The sequence below is a fragment of the Lutra lutra genome, chromosome 4 (assembly GCF_902655055.1).
Source record: "Lutra lutra chromosome 4, mLutLut1.2, whole genome shotgun sequence".
Lineage (NCBI taxonomy): Eukaryota > Metazoa > Chordata > Mammalia > Carnivora > Mustelidae > Lutra > Lutra lutra.
Window position 1 is genome coordinate 74,918,205 of NC_062281.1, and position 21,174 is coordinate 74,939,378.

The 21,174-nt window shown below is 41.2% G+C and overlaps 1 protein-coding gene across 2 annotated transcripts in view; it reads left to right on the plus strand.

The window, feature by feature from the left end:
- Positions 1 to 4,913: 4,913 nt before the first annotated feature.
- The window catches only part of NSMAF (neutral sphingomyelinase activation associated factor), a 59,031-nt gene continuing 42,770 nt past the window's right edge, over positions 4,914 to 21,174 (plus strand). For both annotated transcript variants that reach the window (XM_047724041.1, XM_047724042.1), the window contains exon 1: positions 4,914 to 5,123. In XM_047724041.1, the coding sequence (XP_047579997.1) occupies positions 5,065 to 5,123 (59 nt within the window). In that variant the 5' untranslated portion in view covers positions 4,914 to 5,064. The remainder of the gene's footprint in view (positions 5,124 to 21,174) is intronic.

Consider the following 21,174-nt stretch of genomic DNA (forward strand, 5'->3'; position numbering starts at 1 on the left):
CTGATATGAAATAAACATGTACTGAGTTAATGGAGGTGAGACGAATTCCACCTGGGTGCATTAGGGAAGGCCTCAAAGTCTTGAGTGGCAACTTAGGTAGGTAGGATTTCAACAGGGAAAAACGTTGGGTGAAAGGTAAAATGGCATTTCAGGCAGAGAACAGGAAGCTTCAAAGCATAATGGTAGCAAAACATAACAAATATAAGAGAACGATGATTGGGGGTGCCTGGGTGGCTTAGTCAGTTGGACGTTTCCCTTTGGCTTGGGTCTGATCCCAGGGTCCTTGGATCAAGCCCCGCATCAGACTCCTTGCTCAGCAGGGAGCCTGCTTCTCCCTCTCCCTGCTGCTCCCCCTGCTTGTGTTCTCTCTCTGTCAAATAAATAAATAAAATCTTAAAAAAAAAGAAAAAAAGAATGATGATTGGCCATTTTGTCTAGGTAAAAAAAGTATGTGACCACTTCTAACTTAAGAAGGGGTGATAATTAAATATATATGCCTTCATAAGTTTTTTTTAAAAAATAACTCAAGCAGACATTCTTCAGAAATATGCGTTAGTGAAATCTATTTATTTTACAGATAAGGACAATGTTTCTGTTTACGCTGATGATGGATTCCTTGCAAATGGGAGGTACATAAATGTACAAATCTTTATCTGCAACCAAACATAATTTAAGAAAAGAAAACTGTTTTTTTTTGTTGAGTACAAAGTACTTTGTTGAGTACAACGCTCTTTGAAATTTTTAGAGTCTGTAAAATAAAAATAAAAATATTACCCAGAGTTCAAAAATGTGTTTTGTGATTGCAAAATAGCTCTGAATGGAAACTGAGTTTTCAAAGAAACTCAGAACTGTTTCTGAGTTTTATGAGGATGATAATGGGGGAAGGGATAGAGAGATGAGGTCTCTCCCAGAGCTTCGCCATATTTCCTGGGATGCGCAATCACCTTCATTTGAGGTATGCAGTATCACCTCAACCAATAGTTGTAAGCAACTGAAGATCAAGGTAAGATGGCCTTAGGGCTTTACTTGGTCTTATTGGAAGTCCAATGTTCTGTCCCAAACTTCCATTTCTTGAGGCACACACATTTCAAAGTAATCTTTCACTCATCCTCCACTGAAGTCTTTTACTGTGTTGCATGTCCTGAAATTTTCCCTCATGCCTTCCGTGGTCGATATTCACATGGTAGAGCCTTGGAAATTTGATACTCAATTTAATTCACACACACCTAGACCTAAGACTTTGCACTGGTTCCTACTGCCCTTACCCCACCCAGTCATGGCACTGGTTGGAATGACCTGTACAGTGAGTGCAGAGAATCAATGTTATAAGTTAGGCAGAAGAGAAATCAACCAAGGATACTGAGAAAAGGTAAGAAGCAAGGTAAGAGATAAGCAAGGAAACCGTGGGATCTTGGAAGTCATGGAGGGAAGTGCTCCCAGCAAGGATCTCTGTTGAATCCAACATTCAAGGATGCTGAGTTCTGCTGAGAGTTCAGGGAAGTCGAAAGTAGAAAAGTGACCAGTGAAGGCTGTGACTTGACAACATCTTGGTCAAGGGATGGAAACAGAAGCCCAGCTGGGATGGCTTGAAGTAGAGGAAATGAAGAAAACACGTATGGACAGATGTCTCAGAAAGTTTTGCTAAGAATGGGGGAGATGGAAGGAACATTTTTTGAAAAGTATATTTATATTTGGTTGTGATTCAAAAGTGAGGGAAAATAGACAAAGCAAGAGAGAGAAAGGGAGAAGAGACAAAGCATAATTACAAAGGCTAAACTGTTGAAAAGGAAGAACAATTTTAAAAATTGTTGAAAATTGTTGAAAAGTTGCCTTTTGTAGGAACAAATTTACCTCAAAATAGCAGTAATGAAGGCAAGGGAGCAGATGCTAGCAAGGTGGATGATTTTGAGGGGGGGTGGAGATGGTGAGGAAATTCCCACCTCAGTTCCATCTTAATTCTCCCAAACACAAACTCTGTGACAGACAAGCTCTCTTCTGAGCTATTGCTCAAAATATTTTCCCTTTGAGTACGTTTCTTCCCCTCCTCTTGTCAAAGATAAAAACCAGGGAAGTGAAAAATTACAAAGGGTTATTCAGTGTAGACGCTGTATCTGTACCTTCTAGCTGGCAATTATCTTTGGGGACTGGGAGATGGAAGCCGATCCTTCCTGATGACTACATTTCAAAGGAATGGCTTTCAAGTCCTTGAGAAAGGCACTCCTGAGTTGTAGAAGGTACACATATGTCTACCTCAAAGGTACAGAGAAAGAATTCACAATTGTAAGCCCTTCTTAATAAATGTTCTAAGAAACAGCAGTCCAGGGCTTATGTGAAGTGTTACAAACAGTAAATACTTTTGACAGCCTTGAGCTTTCTCAGACAGGGACCTTACAGGAGGCTAGGCTCATCCCAGGAATGAGGCCTTGAGCTGTTAGAAACTATGTTAGTGTTGGTTTAAGTATTTTAATGTGGGGGGGGGGGTGTGTGGACAAAATCATTTGTGCTGGGAATCTGTAGTTTTTATAGAACACAGTTGAGGCCCAGCTGAGAAGGCTCAAAGAGGCCTGGCTCAAGGTTTGGTCAAGAAGAAATTGTCACTCTCCACCTACCAGAATCACATTACCCTTTATTGTTTAAAGGGAGAAAAGCTTGGGCTGCCTGGGTGGCTCAGTCAATGAAGCATCTGCCTTTGGTTCAGGCCATGATCCCAGGGTCCTGGGATCATGGCCTGTGTCAGGCTCCCTGTTCAACAGGGAACCTACTTCTCCCTTTCCCTCACCCCCTCCACCGTTTATGCTATCCCTCTCAAATAAATAAATAAAATCTTTTAAAATGACAAGAGGAGAAAACCTGCATGCTGTTTTCTTGCCTTATTCCAGCCAAAGTGATAGCCCTCTTCTGAATTCATACTTACTATAGTACTTCTCATATAGAAAGACATCATGTTGTGCCTCTGTGCAACTTTTATTATCCTGTTTCATTGTTTATTTGTTCATGTATTTTTCTGGATTCCCCAATTAGCCACAATTTCCAATCAGTGCACTGGGCTAATATCTCTGACATGTTTTTACAGTTACAGGTTCTGCACAGCACCTGGTCACATGGAAAGGACTCAATCCAACTTACAGGGCATCCATTCACCTTCACTCATGGCAGAATGGTTGTAGTGGGTGCCTACTTTGTGCATCTCATTTTCCCAATGCTGCTGGGATGAAGCTCAGTCAGATCCATCCCTGGCTTTTAGTTATGGTTCTCCCTCTTCTCTTCAGAGTCCTGCCATGTTCATGTATACACATTTACTTGAAGCTTTTAAAAATCAAATTCTGGGGCTGGCTGGGTGGCTCAGTGGGTTAAAGCCCCTGCCTTCAGCTCAGGTCATGATCGGGGGTCCTGGGATCGAGCCCTGCATTGTGCTCTCTGCTCAGCAGGAAGCCTGTCCCCGAGCGGCCCAACCCCCTCCGCCTGCCTCTCTGCCTACTTGTGATCTCTGTCTGTCAAATAAATAAATAAAATCTTTTTTAAAAAGTCGAATTCTGCAGAACCTGATCTGTAAGACAATATTAGATGGGTCAGCATATATACAATTTAGAAGTCTGTTATTCAAGAATCCCTTTACGGGGCGCCTGGGTGGCTCAGTGGGTTAAGCCTCTGCCTTCGGCTCAGGTCATGATTCCAGGGTCCTGGGATCGAGCCCCACATCGGGCTCTCTGCTCAGCGGGGAGCCTGCTTCCTCCTCTCTCTCTGCCTGCCTCTCTGCCTGCTTGTGATCTCTCTCTGTCAACTAAATAAATAAAATCTTTAAAAAAAAAAAAAAAAGAATCCCTTTACAATCACAGGCTTGGACTCAGGATATATGAAAGTCATAACCACAGTGAGATACCACTCATGCCCACTAGGATAGCTATAATGGAGAAATCAAAAAATAACAAGTGTTGGCAACTGGAGAAATTGGGAACCCTTAAACACTGCTGGTGGAAATGTAAAATTGTGCAGTCACTTTGGGAAACAGTTTGGCAGTTTCCCAAACATTTCAATACAGAGTTACCACATGACTCTCCTAGGTATGTAGTCAGTAGACATGAAAACATCTGTCCATGCAAAAACATGTACAATTTTCTTTGCAGCATCATTCATAATAGCCAAATGATGAATGAGTTAACAACATGTGGTATATCCACATACTAGACTACTCTCCAGCAATAAGAATGAAGTACAGATACATGAATGAACCTGAAAAAGTTAAGCTAAATGAAAGAAGCCAGACACAAAAGGCTACATAACGTATGATTGCATTTGCGTGATATGTCAGGAATAGGCAAATTCATAGACACAGAAAAGTTCATCAGTGCTTGCTAGGAGCGTGGAGCTAGGAGGGTGATAACTGAAGGGTATTGGGGGAGCTAATGACTAAAGGCTACAGTGAGGGGTACCTGTGACTATACTAAAAGCCACTGAATGGTACACTGTAATGAGTGAATTGCTTGGCATATGAGTTCTATCTCAATAAAGCTATTAGAAAAAGCGAAAAAAGTCATGCGACCGAGTATTTCAGCTACCAAGAGATCGAGAGCCCAAACAGTTCCTTCGAGTCCCCGCGGCCAACAGAGCAGGGTAGTTCACCGGCAAGCATCTGTCTCCGTGCGTACAACAGTACAAACGCCGCGGTGCCGCGGTGGCGAAACCGGGAACGTTCGCGGTGCAAGGACAGACCGCAGCCTGGCCCCGGTCCTTCCCGGGCCCCCGGGGGCCTGAGTACTTCGGGGTCAGCGAGCGCCCCTCCTCCGGCCTGAGTCACGGCGCCGCCGGAGTCCCCACGCGAACATGCTCCGCTGAGCGCGGCCGGGACGCCGCGGGCCCTGGGGCGCAGCGTCAGGCGGTGGGGCTGTGGGGCGCCCTGCGCCGCCACTGCACGCGAAGCCAGGCCCCGGCCCGCGCTCCCCTCCCGGCCGGGACCTTGCAGGCCGGTTCACCGGACCCGCCTCCCAGCCGCGTCCCTGACTCCTCGCGGACGACAGCGGCGCCCGAGCCGTGCGTCCCCGCGCGCCCGCGCGCTGCCCTCCCTCCATGGCGTTTATCCGGAAGAAGCGGCGGGAGCAGCAGCTGCAGCTCTACTCCAAAGAGCGGTGAGCGCCTGCCAGGGACCCCCAGGCGGAGGCGGGGAGGGCGGGAGCCGGGGTCGGGGCCCGGGACGTGCTCGGGGGCGGGAGCGGGGTTGCCGGCGGGCGTCCGAGAGCCCGGTCCCGGTGTGGGGGCCCCGGCACAAAGGCCGAGGCCCGGGGCGTGCTGGGCGCCCGGGCGGGGGTCGCGGCCGGAGCCCGGGAGCCGGGTCAGGGTCGGGGCCGGGTCCGGGCCGGGTCCGACGGCAAGCGGAGCCCAGGCGGAGCTACGCTGGTCCCGGCTCCTGCGGCCCGGCTTACCCGGAAGAGGCCGCGCGGGTCCCGGCGTGGACTCCCTCGCGGGCGTCCGGCCCCGAGCGCGAGCCCCGGCGTTACTCTAGAGGGGAGCGGCTGGGGGTGCGCGGGCCGGCGGCCTCCCTTGGACCCCGGGTCACCGGCGCTGGGTCCCCGCACTGCGTGGGAGCCACAGCGTTGTTCCGCCCGGGCCGCACTGTGCGGGCACCGGGGAAGACGCGGATGCTTCGCTTCCCTGCGCCTTTTTCTGCCAACTTCTTCGGACGGAAGGGTAAGGCCTGCCCAGCTCCCTGCCCGGCTGGGCCGCGAGGTGGGCCACAAGAAAGGCCTTCCCCTGAGAAAAGCCAAGCGCCACCGCACAAACATGTTCTGCCGAGCAATGAGCCTCATTGTACTTAAGTGTATTTGAAGGCTTTGCATTCGAACGCTCGGTGAGGCACAACAGTCATTATCCCCAGATCCCAGTAAGGGGGACCAGTAAGAATTTGGGGTCCCAGGGCGAGCCCAAGCTCAGATGATCTCAGAGCAGCGCCGTTTTAGTTTCTGATCCTCAGCCTCCAAAGGAAATCGTTTGTAAAAACAAAACAGAACAACACACACAAAAAAACTCACTTCTGCTCTAAGTGTATTTCTGGTGAATGAAATAACTTGCTGATTTTCTGGTCTGTGGTCCCAGGTGCCAAAAGGAACTGGGAATGAATCATTTTACAGTTATTTTGATTGTGAGAGCAAGTTACCCAGGAGTGCTGCTAGCCAGTCACCTTGTTGTGTGATGGATGGTGTAGGGAAGAAAAAAAATCTTTACCCTTGAAGGTCTTCCAGCTGGACTAAATGAAATATACATAAAACAGAATAACAGGAGAAGAAAGCCAAAGTTTTATCACATGTATGCAGAGGCCCAATATTAAAATAGAGGCCTAAAGAAATGACCAAGGCAAGTAGTTTTTATATATTTTAGACAAAGAGACAATACATTTGTGAGGCATTGACAGGGTAGAGAAAACAGATGTTTGGGAGCTTTAATTAGGAATTCTAAGCAGAATTTAGGCTGAGGTAGTAGATTAGAAAAAAAAATAGTAACAAGGTTTGTTTTTGCAGCTTTCTTCGCTTCTAAGTCCCTATCTCTGGTGTAAAGATGTCTTTTTACTTTTTAGTACAGGGAGATTTGTTTCCTGCTTTTAAGGGGACAGAGGAGGGTCTGAGTGACCTTGCACTGGCTATTTCTTAGGTAACTTTTATTTCAAAAAATATGCTAGAGGGGCACGTTTTGGGGCAGCCTGCCCTTGGCCCCTGCAGTGGACACCAACAAAGCAGATTATATGTGGAAATACAGGTGTAGGCTCTAAGGTCTGTGTGATCTTGCAGCATCCACGCTTATTTTATAGGTATTGACTTGACCCGTTTCATCCAAACATTCATATCCTTTTCTAATCCCTAATACTGGCCTGCCCAGGATATCCATAGTTTAAGATTTTATTCTTCACTGTAGAGAAGAAGATAAGATGTATCAAAAAAGCATATCTTGGATATGGCTTCTGAGAACGTTTTGATTTTATGATTTGGTTTTATCCACAGAAAGACTTACTTTTAATGCTAAATAATAACTAGACCCTAAATAAAGTAACTCACACTCGTAGAGGCTCTTCCGACTTCATTTATAATGCCTGTTTCATGTGGAAGGACCTCGAGGAGAGTTTCTTTGTTCTGTACCAACAACATTAAGAATTGGGGGTATTCTGTATTAAGTAGATGGATGTGCAAATTTGCATCGTAAGAACTTAGGAACACTTGAATTGCCATCGTGTTCTGTGATCAAAGAGTCGTTTGTACCCATTCTTGGCCCCTTTGGTATAGAGAGAAACCTGTTTTCTTTAGATCTGCCAGTTAATTCCATAGCTGTCATTTTTGTTTAATTTGGTTGGTTTATACAGCTCAGCAATGTCACACAAATCTTAAAGTCTGCTCTTGGGTTTCAGTGTATAATCTGCTTTGTGTGTATCTATTGGTCAGACAGTGTGACAGGCTAGCAGCGCACGGAGATAACTGTAGCTCTCAAAACCAAAACATTTATTCATCCGTCAGCAGGGAGCCAATATTCCTGAGCATCAGGAATCTGAAGAAGTTGGTGTCGCAGAGCTTTGATATATTTGGATCCTCTTTGCTGACTGCTCCAATTTTTTAACTCTTGGCTCCCTAGCTTTGCAACCTTGGGCTGAGAAGCAGATTTCTACCCAGAAGGTTTCTACAGAATACTAGTTGGATGAAAGGACTCTGTCTCACAATTAGGTGTGGGTTGGAACCATGCTGTCCCTATAAACCTCAGAATGCACTCTGAAAGAGAGAAATATTTTAAACCGACTTTGTTTCCACACAGATTTTTCCTGGGTCATCCCTTTGTGGCAATAAACACCAATTAGCACAAGAATTGATAAAGCTCATTGGCTGAGGCATACCCATGAGAATTGTTACTTTCCTTGGGACTGCTTCAGGGCTGACCCAGCAAAAGGCCTCACGTCTTCAGAGTTGTGAGTTCATTGGTCCCCCTCTCATGCTGCTTGTGAGATTTTAGAGTTCTACCACTACCAGATGACCCCAGGAAATGAGAAACCTGAGGTTAGCTTTTATTTCTTTTAGTATTAAACTGATGCTACTGCATTTAGGGTAAGCAGTATTTCTACAAAGGTAGAAGCAGAGAGACCGGTTGGGAGTTTCCTGGATTGGTGGCTTAGACCAAGATCGGGGCAGAAGAAATGAAGAGAAGTGGATGGGTTTTAGATTTTTGGGGGAGGTAGAGTGGACAGGTCTTGGAGTGATACATTTCATGTAAAAGGTAACAGAGAAAGAATCCCAGCTAGAGCTGTCAGGTAAAATACAGAATGCCCAGTTAAATTTGAATTTCAGATGAATAGTGAAAAATCTTTTCGTGTAAGTATGTACCATGCAATATTTGGTACACTTATATTAAATTTTTTGTAGCTTATCTGAAATTCAGATTTCACTAGGCATCCTGTATTTTCATTTGCTCAACACGGCAGTCCTCTCAGGTTTCTGGCTTAAACAACTGTACAGTGGTGCCACTTACTGGTAATGTTTATAAAGAAATGCTTTGGTAATGTTTGGTATTAGAAAACAAAAGAGATACTTGGTCATTCAGGTCAAGTACACTAGTATCCTGGTTAAGATATAGATGCCAGAAACTATATTAATTTTACTGGTTTTTAAAAATTCCTTGTGTAGGTGTTAATGGAAAAAATTTCAAAAGACAATTCACATATCTTTCTTTTGAATTGTTGGAAATAACAAACATGTAGATAAGGAAATAAATGTTAGCAGGTAAGGATATTTTACAAACGGCTGCTATTTAAGATATTTCTATTTTAAGATTTAGAAGTAGGCTGATTGTTAAATATTTTTTATCTTTACATTTAGAAGTGGTGTGATGGAAGAATAGCTGTTTTTTCTTGGATGACTAGAAATTTAGAGAGTTGAGGCATGCTCCTACTGGGGGAGAGTCAAATTTTTCTCTTTATAATGTTGTACAACAAATTACTTAGGTGTAGCTTGTAAGCTGTCATCCCAGGATAAAACATTAGTAATCATGAATTATATATTGAGCACACATATTTCCTTAATAGTTTTACAGGCACTTGATAGAATTCAACTTTGTTTTCAAACATTCCATGTGTATGTATTCTCTTGGTTATGCTTATATTAAGTTTCTTGGCTGATATTAAATATCTTCAGCTTAATATGTTATTTTTTATTTATTGTACCATAAGTACTGGTTGAGAGGGAAAAGTGTTTGCTATCCTCCTGTTTATTCTCTTATTTCTAAGACTGGCCATCCTGTTCTTGTACTATCTCATTGAGATATGCCAGGTGTTGAAAATGGAAATAAACTGTAGAGCCACAGTTAGTCAGGAATGCTGAAGGGTTGAAGGAAATCTACCAAACTATGACTCAGAAGTAGGGTTTATTTTTCTCACATAAAAAACAAAAAAACAAAAAAAAAATTGTGGGAGGAGATATAAATGTTGCAGATATTTTGATTAACTTAGAATTTACACTGTATTTACCCAAACTGCATTACTAGTCCTTCACCTTATGCCCTTATGGCTGCCTAAAAATAGCTTCTTCCAAAATGGTTACCATTTAAGGAGATACAAGAAGGGGTGCCTGGGTGGCTCAGTGGGTTAAAGCCTCTGCCTTCGGCTCAGGTCATGATCCCAGGGTCCTGGGATCGGGCCCCGCATCAGGCTCTCTGCTCAGCAGGGAGCATGCTTCCCTCTCTCTCTCTGCCTCTCTCTCTGCCTACTTATGATCTCTGTCAAATAAATAAATAAAAAATCTTAAAAAAAAAAAAAGAAGAAGAAGAAGAAGAAGACACAAGAAAACAACCATAAATTTTGAATGGGTTTGCTCTATGATTTTCATTAAAAAAATTTTTAATGTGATATAAAGTTGGGTATGGTCACTTAATGAATTCATTGCTTGTTTTTTTCTTTTTTTTTTAAAGATTTTATTTGTTTATTTGACAGACAGAGATGACAAGCAGGCAGAGAGGCAGGCAGAGAGAGAGGGGGAAGCAGGCTCCCCGCTGAGCAGAGAGCCGGATTCGGGGCTCGATCCTAGGACCCTGGGATCATGACCTGAGCTAAAGGCAGAGGCTTTACCACACTGAGCCACCCAGGCGCCCCATTGCTTGTTTTTTTTCTAAATAGCATTGCAATTTCATCTTTCCCCATCAGACATGTACAGTTGTAACTTAACATTTATAACTCAAAGATTTTGAAAATTATCTCTGCCTTTTTTATTTCATTAAGTAGCTCCACACACAGCATGGGGCTTGAACTCAGGACCCTGAGATCAAGATCTGAGCTGAGATCAAGAGTCAGATGCTTAACTGACTGAGCCACCCAGGTGCCCCGTTTTTTATATTTTAATTTATGTGTAATGAATAAGCTCTGCTTAATACTAATTCTTTGAACGTATTATGATTTAGATTGTAGTCATTTTTCACAATTGATGTGAGATTACAAATAGATGTATATTAATATTGGTATAATATCTATATATCTGTTACATTAAGCTTGTTAGTTGGGTTTAGATCTTTCATTTTTAATGAATTTTTTTCTGATTGACTTCTCAGTTTGGGAGTTTCTTCATGATGCAAACTTTGACTTATATTTCTATCAATTTTTGCTATACATATTTTCAGAGGATGTTATTAAGTCTATGTAAGTTTAAAATTGCTATCTTCTTAAAAAATTGAATCTTTTGTTGATATACAATGACCTCTTCTAGTAATGATTTTTTTTTTTCTGTTTTGTCTGATTTTAATATAACTATATCAGTTTTCTTTGGGGTATTTGCATTATATGGAATTTTCATTTTTCTGCTTTCCAATTTTTCTGTATCCTTAAGTTTTAGGTATATTTCTTATTAATAGATTAATATAATAGTGGGATATTTTAATAATTCATTTCCAATAATTTTTGTCTTGACAGATTAATTTTAGTCCATTTACATTTATTATATTACAGATATATTTGGATTTTTAAATTTTGTTCTTTAAGTTTGTCTTATTTTTTTTTAATTTTAGATTAAGACCCCCTTGCTCCCTTTCATTTTACCTGAAGATTATGGTACCTGTGTGTTTTGTTTCTGTTTTTCTAGAGCTTACCTGGAAATTTTAACATTATATTTAGCTTAAGATCTGAAACTAATCATTCTCATAGCCCTCCTCCATAACAATATAAGGACCTCGGAGTAATTCCTGTTGTCCCATCCTAAATTATAGTCTCTGTTGTCTAGTATTTTCAATGTAGATTTAAAATCTAGATTTTAAACCTACAAATTAAACATAGCAATTATCTAGTTAATATATTTTTACATGCATATTTACCATTATCTTAGTTCAGCATTCCTTCTTGACAATCATATGTTCTCTGTGGAATTATTTTCTCTTTCCTGAAGAATATCCTTTAGAGGTTCCCTTAATGGTAATAAACTATTTTTGTCTGTTTGAACATGTGCTTATGTTCTTGTTTTGGTGATCAGTTTTCCTAGATATATATTTTTGGCCCTTGAACAACATGGGGGTTAGGGGAGCCAATCCCTGTGCAGCCAGAAATCTGTATAAATTTTGACTTCTCCAAAACTTAACTACTCGTAGCCTGCTGTTTACTGGAAGCCTTCCAATAACAAACAACCAATTAACATATATTTTGTATGCTATGTGTATTATATACTGTATTTTTAAAGTAAGCTGGAGGAAAGAAAATGTTATTAAGAAAATCATAAGGAAGACAAAATACATTTACAGTACTGTAGTGTATTTATTGGGAAAAAAATCCACATATAAGTGGATCAGCACAGTTCAAACCCATGTTGTTCAAACCCATGTTGTTCAAAATGCTGTAATTTTCTCAGCATTTTGAAGATTGTGCAAATGAAGACAGTTAGCCAGGGAATATGCACCCAACTTGCTGGAGCAGTTGTTGGTGGGAGAAAACCCAACTCGCAAACTCCGAGAAAAGGTCAATAACAGGTGTGCTCTGCCCCCCGTGGTGCAGCTCTTAGCTACCTGACAGGGTCATGCTTCAGGCTCCAGGAGAATCCTGTATCTCATGGAGTGCTCAGGAGCCAAGATGCCTAGAGCTATGCTGTGATGGAACCTTAGCTCACCATGTCCAGCTCGGCATCTGTGGCTGAGCATTGGCCTTGTCTCTTCTCTGGCCTGAGTGGGACTGTCAAGCCTTGAACTTGAGTCTGTATGATGTGGCAGGATTGGGGCAAAACTTGGTTTATCTGTGTTCATGTTTAGGGAGCCACCAGCATGTTCTCTGGCGTAATTAAGATACTGGGGTCCAAGCCTTGCATTTGACTGGGACTGTTTGCCCTTGACCTGGGAGCATAGCAGATTTCTGTGGAGCTTTGTAGAAAGCCACTTTCCATTCTGGGGGAGACCAGCCTGCATTTAAGTCTTAACAGTTCTTTGTAAAGACTCTGTCTTTTAAAAGCAGGACTCTGGCTGCTTTTAAGATCTCCTCTTTTTGTGCTCGCTTCGGCAGCACATATACTAAGATCTCCTCTTTTTAGTGCTTTGCTGTTTGTCTCTCTAGAAATTTCTTTTTATTCACCTGTCCTGATTGGTATTCCTAAAGCTGAAACAGTTTCAGAAAATCTGGAGCTGAGCCTTCAGCTCTTAGAATATTGCTTTTATGTCTCATAAAGACTCTTTAACATTTATCTGTACTTTTCTATGCTGCATTCTGCATTATTTAAATCCATCTTACAACTTAAAATTTTTTTTCTCTAGTGGCCTAATTTGCTGTCTATATCACTCATTTGCTTTAATTTCAATTATTTTTAAATTTCTAATTCTATTTGGGTCATTTATAACTGCCTGATCCATTTTGATAAGAGTCTCTTTGCTATATTTTCATGTCCTTCTATTTCTTTAAATTTATCTCTTGAAGTGATCAGATACAGAAAATAAATTATCTGTAACTTTTACAGATCCAGCTGAACAGTTTGTTGCTTATATTGACCCTCATTCGGTAATTTTGTTAAATGTTTGTTTTAGGATTTTTGATTTTGGCTTCTTGTTCTTTGGAAGCTTATCCTTGGGGATTCTTGCGGGCCTGGGTTTCAGCTGGATTTTTCCAGAAAGTGTTTGCATTCATTTCTGCCTGGGGTGCTGGGAGAAAACACTCTGGTTTGTCTTGAGTTTTACTGGGCTACGTTAGTAGTGTGAGTTCTAGCCTCTAGCCCCAAATGTGTGTCAAAGCAGGCTGGTGGTTTCATATTCTCAAGGGAGACTGACTTTGCCCCCAGCCCAGAGCCCAGGGCCTACCATCTCCCTCTAGGGAAGGGAGGGTAGGTGGTTTTATTTCCAGACTCCAAGGGTGTTAACTCTAGGGATTCTAGCTTTTTCTGGCTCTGCTTCCTGCACCCCTTTCCTCTCCCCCCCCCCCCGCCCCCGCCATCCTCTCAGGGCACATGACTCTATGAATGCAGGCTCTCTAGTACTCAGAGTTGGGCAAAGCCCCGAGGGGAAAACTGCTCCAGTACCTGCTAACGTCTCTCTTCTGTGACTTTCCCTCACTTTCCCCATGTCCTCAGCCAAGCATTTGAAAAAAAGATTGTAGTAATTTATCTAGCAATTTTAGAGGCTCTGTATCTGCAGTGAGATTGTTGTTCTGGACATGTAATCTGCCATTAACGTCTGAAATGGGATTCCTGCTGATTTGTGGAAGCCTGGATTTATTTAGTGTATCTATAAATCCACTGGTTAATAAGAGACTTTCAAGTTCATCTAATTTGTCTCTCTCGCTTCAATTTTATAGTTGAGGCCTAAATAGATGAAGTGATTGGATTAAAAGTCTAATAGCCAAGTCACAGGTGAACTAAGACCAGAACAGATGTTATCTGATCCATGGCCATCCCCAGTGCCACCAAATGTGTGGCTTCTTTTTTAGATATTAGGACAATGCTTATTTTTATGGTATCTCAGAAATTTAGAATGATTGAGGAATGATGGAAGCCTGGTTTACATGGATATGAGTTAGAACCTTGTTATTCTCACCATGGGCCTGCAGCCTCACCATTGCCTTGGAGCGTGTTAGAAAATGCACAGTGTGGGTGTCTGGGTGGCTCAGTCGGTTAAGCTTCTGCCTTTGGCTCAGGTCATGATCTCAGGGTCCTGGGATCAAGCCCTGCATAGGGCTCCCTGCCCAGCGGGGATCTTGCCACTCCCCCTGCTTGTGCACTTTCTCTCTGACAAATCAATAAAATCTTTTTTAAAAGGAGAGAAAATGCACAATCTCGGGCTGCACCCTAGGTGTGCTGCATCAGAATCTGCATTTTGATGTGATCCTCGCATGTCATACACACATTCACATCTGAGAAGCACTTTCCGGGTAACAGTAATTAAGCATTTCTCTCTCTCTCTCTCTCTCTCTTTTTTTTTTTTTTTTTGGCTCCTTTGAACTACGCTTCCATGTTTTCTCCATTGTTTAGAGAAGGCTCATGGTGCATGCTCCCTCGGGCTATGACCCTTGATGAGTAAATTGAAAGATTTTGAAAGCATACATGATCTTTTTGTCATTTGTTCTCATAGATAGTTGAGACTTAAAAGTAGAGATGACTGGCCTTATGGATGGTGTCAATGAAAGGGATTTCGATATCTGAACCATCTTGTCCAGGAAGTAACTACAGTTTACATAGTCAGAGGAGAATGTAATTTCCTAGAGTCTGGCCAAGTGGTAGAGTTTTAAACTTAGCCCCAAAGGAGAGGATCACAAGGCCAGAGGAAATGGTGACATTGGTTACACTGGAGGACAACAGGTAGAAGATGAGATACGACTCCTGCGGAAAGAGGAGGCAGTAATTTACATGAGAAAACAATCAGTTCCGGACCTAGAAATAACATTCAGTCACTCAGATGTCTCTATGTGAGTATGTATAACATGAATAATAAAATGAGTTAAATTTTATTACAGAAGAGAATTAGTGTGTGTCTTAGATGTTACTGAAGCTTATTAGGATGGGGACTCAAGATTGGAATCTAGGGACGCCTGGGTGGCTCAGAAGGTTAAGCGTCTGCCTTTGGCTGAGGTCATGATCCCAGGATCTGTACACTGAGTCCTGTATCCCACTCCCTGCTCAATGGGGAGTCTGCTTCTCCCTCGGCCTCTCTCCCATGCTCATGCACACATGCCCTCACTCTCTTTGTCTCTCAAAAATAAATAAATAAAATCTTAAGAAAAAAGGGGGGGGATTGGAATCTAATGCTGAAAAGATACAAACCTGCTCAAAAGGAATGACATGACAGGAGGTGAGGCCCTGAATGTCAAGGAGTACAATTGCCAGGGAATCTGTGAATAGAGGGGGGAAACCTAGGGAACTTTCTAGAAAGAGGATCGGAGATAATTGCATTCCTTTGTTACAGGCCACCTAAGTGAGTAGAAAAAATGGCAGGTATGTACCTGATGTAGATTGAAAACAGGAAATAGCAGCACAGAAAGTGACGAGAGACCTTACTTAGTCAATGCCTAGTGAGATATAATTACAGTTTCTTGAGTTCCCTTGTTGAAATTTTGATCTATTTTAAGGCAGAGAACTTGAGAACTTTGCAAAATTCTGAATATTAAAAAGAAACTAATTAAGTAGTAGTGCTGGTAACCTTCAGGAAAAGTTGTCCAAACTAAAGTTGTTTGTCACTGAAGCCCCGGGAGGGGGATCAAGCTGGATTCTGTCTTAACACAGAAGTGGATTTTTTAGAAGGCAGATAATGGAAGTTACAAGGGAAAAAAAGAGATAGCTATTACTACGGGGCAGTTCTGGAATGGATATTGATCCCGTAAGTTTTGAAACTCTGAAAATTCAGAACGTCCAAGCCAAATGGTCTTTGGCAAAGAGTCATAGAAAATGAGACAAGCAGTTAAACCTAGGATTTTCATATAGGTAGTGTTCCTCTGAGCTTATAATTTTTTTTTAAAGTGTAAAGCTGGAAGGACAACAGCCACGGACAGCTGAAGAGGATGCACAGACCTGCACAATTAGCATCAAGAAAGTTGAAGCCCCAATGAGTGGTGGCTTTAAAAACTGCTAGAGATTAAAAAAAAAGTTTTGTGTGTTTTTTTTTTTTTTTAAGTTTCCTAAAGTTGAATTTAAAAGCAGCTTTTGCTGCCTCGGGCCCAGGTCGGTGGTGGAAAGTTGATGTATAACAGAGGAAGTGTGTTTTGTATGCTGTTAATGATACTGACCTTCAGACTGGAAATGACAGGATCAGCGGTCCCAAGATGTGTGCTACCTCCAAGCTGCTGGGAGAATTTGAGTTTGGGACCACAGAATCGTTCAGTGATCCAAGAGCTTGGAAAGGTGCAGAAAGAATATATGTGCCTAAGTCAGTTCAGTGCTAACTCTAGCTCAGACAGATTATTTATAAACCACTAGAAGAGGAAGTTGTTGCCACAAGGCTCCAGCGTGAATCCACTATAAAGTCATGTCATACTAATCTCTTGACAGAATTCTGGCTGGTAAGTCAGGAAAACACAGCAGCTTAATTCATCGCAACTTTGTCAGAGAATAAGGGTGGGTTGTTATTGTTGTTGTTTATGTCTTAATAGTGGAATTGAGAAAGGAGAAATTAATGTTAACGTAGATAGACGGGATGCTATGTGTCTGAATGACTGTATTCAGAGGTTCTTGTCAAATGTATTATGAGGGGAACATTTTCATGTTGAGTCACAGCACTGTGTTCTCGTCCTTGTCCGTTCAGCATTTCCTTAATGTCTTTATTTCAGAGCCATTTTAAGAAGCTCACAAAAAATGCCCAATTTGGTTACACCAATTCTCTAAGTGGTGGGGGCCCTAGAGTTTAGTATGACCTGAGGATAGTGGTAGGGGATCCAGAGTAGAGATGGCAAATGCTGGGCTCTCAGGCTTTTCCCGTGCCCGTCCCTGTGCACATTACCATGGCATCGGGCCACTTTCTCCCACTGAGCACGTAACAGTTCTCCTCAACACAGCGCCACCTCTCCAATCCAGAGAAATGATGGACTAGCCGAGTCTTCTGGATCCATTATACTTTTCATCAGTAGAGTGTTGGGTGGTGAGTGAGTGTGGGCACAGACGCAGGGTTACTCTGAGGGCCACCTTGAGTGAACTTGTTTCTGTATTTTGGTGGAGTGCTGAATAATACACTTCAAACTTTAGGTGACATGAGGATGTGGCAGCATCTTTTCAGGAAAGTTAAGCTGCTGAGTGAATAAATTTATCAAAGAGGAATCCGAAGAGCCCACCACAGCTCTGTAAAGACAAGACAGATTAAGCTAAGGAGTTCCCAGGGACAGGGCCAAGAGTCTCCTAAGGAAAACATTTAAAAAGTGATTTCTCAGGTGCCTGGGTGGCTCAGTGGGTTAAGCCTCTGCCTTCGGCTCAGGTCATGGTTCTGGGGTCCTGGGATAGAGCCCTGCATCTGGCTCTCTGCTCAGCGGGGAGTCTGCTTCCTCTTCTATTCTCTACCTGTCTCTCTGCCTACTTGTGATCTCTGTCAAACAAATAAATAAAATCTTAAAAAAAAAAAAAGTGATTTCTCAGAACCTTTTCCTCCTGAGGATATGGTTTGAAAATCATCGTGCAAAATGCCATGAAACTTTATTGTAAGAATTTGTGTATATAAAAATCTTAAAGCAGGTGTAACACTTCAGTAGAAAGAAAATGCACACTCTGAAAAATTCCTTAATCCTTTAACTTCAAATAATATGATTTGGTTCTGTCTGTTTACCTTGTATTTTACATTTCTTACAAAATATGTGTCTTGGTAAATTAAGGAGGACATAAGTTACTTGCCAAGTTCATTATCCAGTTCTACAGTAGTTGATACTAATTTTTTTAATTGTGGTAAAAATAAAAAATAACGAAGGCTTACCATTGTAGCCTCTTTTAAGTGTGTAGTACAGTAATGTTATGGATGTTCACTCACACTGTCGTGCAACAGATCTCTAGAGCTTTCTCACCTTGCAAAACGAGCTCTCCCCCCACTGAAAGCAACTCCCTGAAAAGCAGCTCTGCTCTCCCCGTACGACCAGCTCCTAGCAGCCACCATTCTGTTTTCTCTTGGTAAGAGTTTGATGACTTTAGATACTTTATGGGAGTAGAATTATGTAGTATTTGTTTCAGTGAGACCAGTGTAGTAGCATGAGATAGGACTTCCTTCTTTTTTAAAGCTGAATAATATTCCACCATATGACTATATGACTATAGTCATATATGACTATTCCACATAAGACTATACCACATTTTCTTTAGCCATTCATTGGTGATGGATGTTTAGGTTGCTTCCCCCTCCTGGCTATCGTAAATAATGCTCCCCTGAGCATGGTGATGCAAATATCTCTTTTGAGATCCTGTTTTCACTTCTTTTGGATGAATACCCAGAAGTGGGCCTGTGGCTTGTGTGTTAGTTGTATTTTTAATTTTTGAAAGAACCTCTGTACTGTTTTGCATAGCAGTTGCACCATTTTACAGTCCTACCAACAGTGGGCAAGGGTCCCAGTTTCTCCACATCCTCACCAACATTTGTTATTTTCAGGTTTGTTTTGTTTTGTTTAATAAGGTCTGAGGCAATCGCCCGCTTGTAGTTTTGGTTTGAGTTTTCCTGGTGATAAGTGATATTGAGTATCTTTTCATATACTTTTTGGCCACTTATATATCTTCTTTGGAGAAGTATCAATTCAAGTCTTAGGTCCATTTTTTAATTGGGTTACATTTTGTTTCTGTTGAGCTGTAGGAGTTTTTTTAAATATATATTCTGGGTAGTAACTCCTCATCAGATATGTGGTCTGCTCATATTCTTTCCCATTATTTAGGGTGTCTTCTCATTCTGTTGATTGTTTTCTTTGCCACACAGAAGTTTTTAAGTTTGATGTGGTCACATTTATTTTTGCTTTTGTTGCCTGTGTTTTAGTGTCCTGTCCAAGAAATCATTGCCAAACACAGTGTCGTGAAGCTTTCCATCAAGTCTTCTTCTGGAGTTTCATACTTTCAAGTCTTGCATTTAAGTCTTTAATCCATTTTGAGTTAATTTTTGTATGTGGTGTTAAAGTAAGGGCCCAACTTCATTCTTTTGCATGTGGAAATCCAGTTTTCCCAGCACCATTTTTTGAAGAGATTGTCCTTTCTTATTGTGTGGCCTTGGAGCTCCTATTTGAGCATATGTGAGGTTATTTCTGACCTCTCTTCTGTTCCATTGGTGTATATGTTTGTCTTTTTGCTGATTTTGATTTTGTGTCGATTACTGTAGCTTTGAAATATGTTTTGAAATCAGGAACTGTGAGGCTGCCAGCTTTGTTTTTCTTTCTTGATTGTTTTGGCTATTCAATTCCATATGAATTTTAGGATTTTTTTTTCTATTTCTATATTAAATGCCATTGAGATTTTGAGAGGGATTCCATTGAATCTGCAGATCACTTTGGGTAGTATGGACACTTAATATATTGTAATGTTATATATGTAATATATAATGTATAATAATAGGAATATATTTTTATTTTTTAAATATATAATTGATATGTATAAATAAAATTATTAATATACTATTCTATATAATAGGGTTGCATATTTTTATTTTTATTTTTAAAAAACTTATTTTTAATTCAAGTATCATTAACATCGAGCATTATATTAGTTTCAGTGTATAAAATAATGATTCAACAATCCTGTACATTACTCAATGCTCATCCCAAGTGTACTCTTAAACCCTTCACCTGTTTCAGCCATCTCCCCACCCACCTGTCTTCTGGCAACCACCAGTTTTCTGTAGATGAATCTTTTTTTTTTTTTTTTTGGTCTCTTTTTTTCTTTATTCATTTGTTTCTTAAATTCCACATATGAATTAAATCATATGGTATTTGTCTTTCTCTGATTTATTTAACTTAGCTTAATGCCCTCTAGATCCACTCATGCTATTGCAAGGAATAGGACTATATTTTATTAATTATGTGGAAGAGCTGGTTGTCTATGAAGGCTACCTGTGCTTTACAGAAATAAAATTATGCCATTGTCTTATTAAAGATACTTATTTTATTTTACCTTCTCTCTAAGAGGAGGAGTGGGAAGATGAATCGTGGGAAGATAGGGTTAAATAGTTCCAGCTCAAGCAGAGGGTTTCAGGTCATTAAGGCATGACCTAAAAATAAGGGGCAAGGTAACTGAAAAGGATCTCTCTGAGTTAAACCTTCATGGAAATTATCCGATGCATCAAAGGATTGTTCTAGCAATCCTAACTCGTGTGATTGTATTGAAATTCAGAATAAGTATTAATAGTGAGTGTTTACCTTTGAGCTCTGGCATTTTAGCCAGTGATTAATTCTTGTTCATGGACTTAAAGACATAAATAGGCTAATAAAAAGTTACCTATTAGGATGGTAAAGCTGGTTCCTGCTGTCATTAGTCTTTATGAGTTATTTTTCTTTTGGCTCAGTTTTCTTGGTAATGAGCAATGTCTTCTTATTCCATGAATATAGATTCTTCTTTGTAAGGATATTTATTATAGGCTTTTGACCTCATGTTCTCTAGAGAGAAATTCTCGAGAACTTCAAGTTGTGTCCTGCTTGTTTTGGTCTAGTTCTTTCATATTAGAGGCTGGTGATCTTGGGTTATCCATTCTTCTTTAAGTGTGAAATATGTAATTCTGCGTTACTGTGGGCAGGCCTTTTCTGTTGGGCTTCAGTATGGGGTAATGCTGTAAAGACCCGACTCTTTCAAATATTCCTATCCATGGGTCTTTACAGCTATTTTGTGTTTTCTAAAAATAATCTATCAAACTGTTACTTGGAATGGTTATGTCTTCCTACTTTTTACTCCTAGCCCTGCTCTCCATGGGGCTTCTTTGTACCTAATATCTGCGATCTGGGGACTTTTTGGAAGTCCTGTGATTTAAGTTGGTTTTCTCCTGATAGGTACCTTCCACTGGAGGTGTGTGCCGTTCTGATTTCTGATTGCTGCTGATTCCTCCCATCTGTTTTCCATTTCTTACAAATTTGTTGCTCTCATCTTCCTCTGTGACTCTTCAATTTTCTTTAGTCTGTGGTTTTTTAAAAAATATTTTCATTTACTCAAATTTTAGTGGTTCTTCTGGAGGTAACAGAAATAGACACACGCGCTCAATCTGCTATGTTTATTGGAGACCCTGTCCCTAACACAGCAGAATTCCAGTCCCACACTCCCACTGAGAGCTTTTCCTGGAACTCTG